Genomic DNA, 5,720 nt, shown 5'->3' on the forward strand with positions numbered 1-5,720 from the left:
CGCCCGGCCCGGCAGCAGCCGCCGCACCCAGGGCCCGGCCGGACGGGCGGCGCGGGGGCGCGCTCCGCTCTCGCGCGCGCACACTGCACATGGGGTGCCGCGTGGACGCGCTCCAGGACCTGCCACACACGCGCGTGCACAAACACCCCAAACTTCGCACGCACTGTGCACTCTCCACACACGTCCACACGCCAACACTCACTCATCCACACACACACACTCCAAACTCCACACACATTGTGCATACGCTCCACATTCCACACACACAGAGGTTCCACACACATTTTCCACCCTCACGCCCACTCACCCGCATGTACTCACGCACAGACTCCATATATACCCTCCCAAATAGACTGGTCTGCCCCAGAGGACTCCCAGCCTTCATCACAGCACAAATATTATAATGATGTAAAAATGAAGCTTGAGGAAAAAATTCATACAACAGCTATTTTCATTATAATTTCTTTCTCGGTTTCCTGAGAAACTTTTTTTCTCCTGGGGAAAATATCTAGAAAACAAACCTTTTGATTGCACAAACAATAAGTGGTCTTTTCCTTTTCGAAGGAGAAAGGCCAATTTTGGAATAGACTCATACCCCTCCTCCTTCTCCTCATTGTTAATACAGCAGTTCCCTCCTCCTCTGGGTCTGATGCTGCAGCCCTGGAGTATTGCAGTATGTGTGTTTACTCCTGTTGCCTGCCCAGGATGGGTTTCAGGGAAGTAAAACTGGAAATTTTAAGTATAAAAGGTAATAACAGCTCTCCGGGAGCATTTTAGAAAAGTTAAAGTAAAAAAGTAGCCCAGGCACAGTGGCTCACGCCTATAATCCCAGCTCTTTGGGAGGCCAAGGCGGGCAGATCACTTGCGTCTAGGAGTTTGAGACCAACCTGGACAACATGGCAAAACCTGTCTCTACTAAAAATACAAAAATTAGCCAGGCATGGTGTTGCGGGAAGTCAGGGACCCCAAACGGAGGGACTGGCTGGAGCCGCAGCAGAGGAACATAAATTGTGAAGATTTCATGGGCATTTATCACTTCCCTAATAGTACTCTTATAATTTCTTATGCCTGTCTTTACTGCAATCAATCTCTGAACATAAATTGTGAAGATTTCATTTTAATATGGACATTTATCAGTTACCAAAATTAGTACTGTTATAATTTCTTACACCTGTCTTACTTTAATCTCTTAATCCTGTTATCTTCATCAGCTGTGATCAGGACTCTGTGATGATTGCATTAACTGTACAAATTGATTGTAAAACATGTGTGTTTGAACAATATGAAATCAGTGCACCTTGAAAATGAACAGAATAACAGCAATTTTAGGGAACAAGGGAAGACAACCATAAGGTCTGACACTGCCTGTGGGGTTGGGCAGAATAGAGCCATGTTTTATGTCTTGCAGAGGGCCTATAAACTGACATGCGAGTAGGAGAGATCTCGCTAAATTCTTTTCCTAGCAAGGAATATAATATTAAGACCCTAGGAAAAGAATTGCATTCCTGAGGGGAGGTCTATAAACGGCCGCTCTGGGAGTGTCTGTCTTATGTGGTTGAGATAAGGACTGAAATACACCCTGGTCTTCTGTGGTACCCTCAGACTCACTAGGGTGGGGAAAAACCCCACCCTGGTGAATTTGAGGTCAGACCAGTTCTCTGCTCCCAAACCCTGTTTTCTGTTGTTTAAGACGTTTATCAAGACAATATGTGCACAGCTGAACATAGATCCTCATCAGTAATTCTAATTTTGCCTTTTGCCTTGTGATCTTTGCTTTGCCTTTTGCCCTTGTGATCTTTAATGGCCTCAGAAGCATGTGATCTTTGTGACCTACTTCCTGTTCATACACCCCCTCCCCTTTTGAAGTCCTTAATAAAAACTTGCTGGTTTTGTGGCTCAGGTGGGCATCATGGATCTACCGATATGTGATGTCACCCCCAGCGGCCCAGCTGTAAAATTCCTCTCTTTGTACTCTTTCTCTTTATTTCTCAGACCAGCCGACACTTAGGGAAAATAGAAAGAACCTATGTTGAAATATTGGGTGCTGGTTCCCCTGATACATGGTGGTGCACACCTGTAGTCCCAGCTACTCAGGAGGCTGAGGTGGGAGGATCACTTGAACCTGGGAGGTTTAGACTGCAGTAAGCCAAGACTGGGTCACAGCCCTCCAGCCTGGGCAACAGAGCAAGACCCTGTCTCAAAAATAGAAAATAAAAACAAAACAAAAAAATAGTATAAAAGTGGATGTCTTACCCCCCTAACTATAAGAATCCACTCATTCACTCTCCCCCCCTTCTCAATTAAATTTGTAACGAATACAAATAAAAGTCAGTAACAAAAATTTAAATGTTTAACCTTTATGGATAAATTGTATTACTTTGTGCTTAAAACAGCTTTAAATAGAAAACATTCCAAACTTTTATAGAAAATTCCAATTTTAAAATAAGGACTCAAAACTTTTCCTTGCCTTGAGTGTCTATAAATGACACAGTTTTTAAGTTGCCACACAACATTATTATATAAAATCAAGCATCAGAGGTTTTGCTTTAATAGTTTTTGTTTGTTTGTTTTTTCTTCTCAGATGGAGTTTCACTCTTTTGCCCAGGCTGGAGTGAAGTGTCACTATTCTGGCTTACTGCAACCTCCAGTCCCAAGGTTCAAATGATTCTCCTGCCTCAGCCTCCTGAATAGTTGGGTTTATAGGTGCCTGCCACTATGCCCAGCTAATTTTTGTATCTTTAGTAGAGACAGGGTTTCACCATGTTGGCCAGGCTGGTCTCGAACTACTGACCTCAAGTGATCCACCTGGTTCGGCCTCCCAGGGTGCTAGGATTACAGGCATGAGCCACTGCGCCTGGCCTGCTTTAATAGTTTTGATAAACAGCAGGGAGAAAAGAAAGAACTAATATTTTGAGTGTTTTCTAGGTACAAGGCACTTTCCTTATAAACATTTTATGGGGTGAATATTATACCCATTCCACAGATGAAAAAACTAAGGTTCTGAGAGATTGGAGTAATTTGCTAATAAGTGATAGGGCTAAGCATTTGTCTAGCTCCAAAGCCTGTTTCCTTTCCGTTACACTTGAGCTCAAAGCTGCTTTTCTCTGGGCAGGGTGCTGATGGGATTCTTGTCAGTCTCTGGAAAGAATGTGCCTAACACTGTCTCACGCACATGGTTAAACTCATCTTCATATAAACAGCTCTGAAATGGAACAAAGCCCTCATGGTCACAACAGGCAATTCTTTCTAAAATGGTCTACTCCAAACTTTAATAGTGACCCACTGGACCTAATATGATATTTAATCTGCATAGCCCAGCTTTCTTATCCAAACAACTTCTCACTACCCAAATCAAGAGCCTCTCCATCCTTGTCATCCTGTCAAATAAAAGGGAGAAAGGAAATAACTAACATTTTGAGTGTTTTCTAGGTACTAGGTGCTTTCCTTATAAACACTTTATGAGGTGAGTATTATATATATTCCATAGATGAAAAAACTAAAGTTCTGAGAAAATGGAATAATTTGCTAATAAGTGATAGAGGTAGGCATTTGTCTAGCTCCAAAATCTTACCACTGTTCTCTTCCCTCTATGACTCTCTTTTATCTCCTCTCTTTTGTCTGCCAAATCCCAACCTGCCCAGGGTGTTACCCCCAGCTGAAGTTCCTCTTCCTACACCCTGGTCATCAGTCATCTTCCTCCCAACTTTGCTAAGCTCTTGCCATGGTTCTGCTCTACACCACATCCCTCAACCCTAATTCCACAGGGTCTGGTATTGCTCTCAATTCTAATTCTGTTGCTTTTGACTTCTTCAGCAGAGTTGAAATTCTTCAAGGCCAGGCCCTGTGTCTTGCATATCTTTTATTTTCCCCAAGGGCTAGTTTACGACTGGAGGCATGGTAGCTGGTCAAAACTTATTCATCATTGAATTAGTAAAAGGAGTCAGGGGGTTGTGTTATCCACATCTACCAAGTCAGAAGGCCCACTCTTATCCACAGACATGCATTACTCAGATGCACAGACATCTGTGTTGGTCTGAAATTAGGCCATAGTCATTCTCACCTTCTGTTCACACCAGCACAGACCTTGATGTGTTTGGCCTCTATTTTGCACTGTCCCAGTTGATGGTCCAACAGGATTTGCCCTCGACAGAATTGAGAAGTAGGTCAATCTGGTCTACTGTGCTTTCTTTTTTTTGCTTTTTTTTTCTTTTTTCTTCAAGACGGAGTCTTGCTCTGTCACCCAGGCTGAAATGCAGCGGTGTGATCTTGGCTCACTGCAACCTCCGCCTCCCGGGTTCAAGCGATTCTCCTGCCTCAGCCTCCTGAGTAGCTGGGATTATAGGCAAGGGCCACCAAACCCAGCTAATTTTTGTGTTCTTAGTAGAGACAGGGTTTCACCATGTTGTCCAGGCTGGTCTCAAACTCTTAACTTTGTGATCTGCCAGCCTCTGCCTCCCAAAGTGCTGGGATTACAGGCATGAGCCACTGCGCCTGGCCTACTGAGCTTTCTAACTCCCTTTTTGTAATCAGGCTCCTTTATCCAACTAAGAGTTCATCCCGGACATCTTGTCCGTCTCCATTCTCTGTCTACTTACCCATCCCACATCTTTTAAAATTTTTGTATTTATTTTTTATAAGGATAGGGTCTCTGTCACCTAGGCTGGAGTCCAGTGGGTCATAGCTCACTGCAGCCTGGAATTCCTGGGCTCAAGCAATCCTATTGCCTCTGCCTCCTGAGTAACTAGCACTACAGGCACATGCCACTATACCAGCTAATTTTTAAAAACATTTTTATACAGATCGGATCTCGCTATGTTGCTCAAGCTGATTTTGAACTTCTGTCCTCAAGCCATTTTCCCACCTCAGCCTCCCAAAGTGCTGGGATTACAGACTTGAGCCACCACGCCCAGCCCTTGTTTAGTTTTTAATTTTTTTAATGTTATTTTTTAGAGATGGGGGCATCACTATATTGCCCAAGCTGGTCATTAAGTCACAGGCTCAAGTGATCCTGCCTGTCAGCTTCCCAAAGTGCTGGGATTACAGGTGCATGCCACCATGCCCAGCTTCCACCTCACATCTCTCGGCTAGTTAGCTTATTGGAATTTACCTTAAATGAGGCTTCTTGCAGTAAGGACTGTAGCAGACACAGCTTTAAGTAATCTACCCAACACCCATTGCTCCCTTCCTTTCCCTATCAGAATGTCAGTTTTGCTCAGTTTTGTGCATCATACTCCCCCTGGAGATTTGCTTAAGGTGTACATAGCCCTTTGTGCCATCCAAAGTCCTCCTGTTTAGGCTGATGATAATGCTTGAATTAGGTGTGGGCAGGTGACAAATTCTGATCTTTGAGATGTTAGAGGAGGTCTGTTGGGGGCTTTTGAGAAAGGTTTCCTTGGTTTTAAGATACACCCAGGAGAAGATGGTCCTTCCTCCTTGGAACACTGTACTGTACAAATACAATGCCTGGAATGGCTGCAGCCACCTTGTGACCATGAGGAAAACTACCCCCTGAAGGTGGCAGAGCAGACCATGGTGTCACTAAGGTCCTGTGTTGACCAATGGTGAATTCTTACTTCTTTCTATTTTCTTTTCTTTTCCTTCTTTTTTTTTTTTGAGGTGAAGTTTCAATCTAGGCTGGAGTGCAATGGCATGATTTCTGCTCACTACAACCTCTGCCTCCCTGGTTCAAGCAATTCTCCTGCCTCAGCCTCCCAAGTAGC

General features: G+C 44.0%; 1 protein-coding gene across 1 annotated transcript in view; it reads right to left on the bottom strand.

The window, feature by feature from the left end:
* Nucleotides 1-206, bottom strand: part of ANKRD29 (ankyrin repeat domain 29) — a 68,185-nt gene extending 67,979 nt beyond the window's left edge. The window contains exon 1 of the mRNA XM_017883981.1: nucleotides 28-206. Coding sequence (XP_017739470.1) covers nucleotides 28-206 — 179 coding nt within the window. The remainder of the gene's footprint in view (nucleotides 1-27) is intronic.
* Between the last annotated feature and the right edge of the window lie 5,514 nt (nucleotides 207-5,720).

Source organism: Rhinopithecus bieti, unplaced genomic scaffold (assembly GCF_001698545.2).
Source record: "Rhinopithecus bieti isolate Rb0 unplaced genomic scaffold, ASM169854v2 scaffold_13577, whole genome shotgun sequence".
Taxonomy (NCBI): Eukaryota; Metazoa; Chordata; class Mammalia; order Primates; family Cercopithecidae; genus Rhinopithecus; species Rhinopithecus bieti.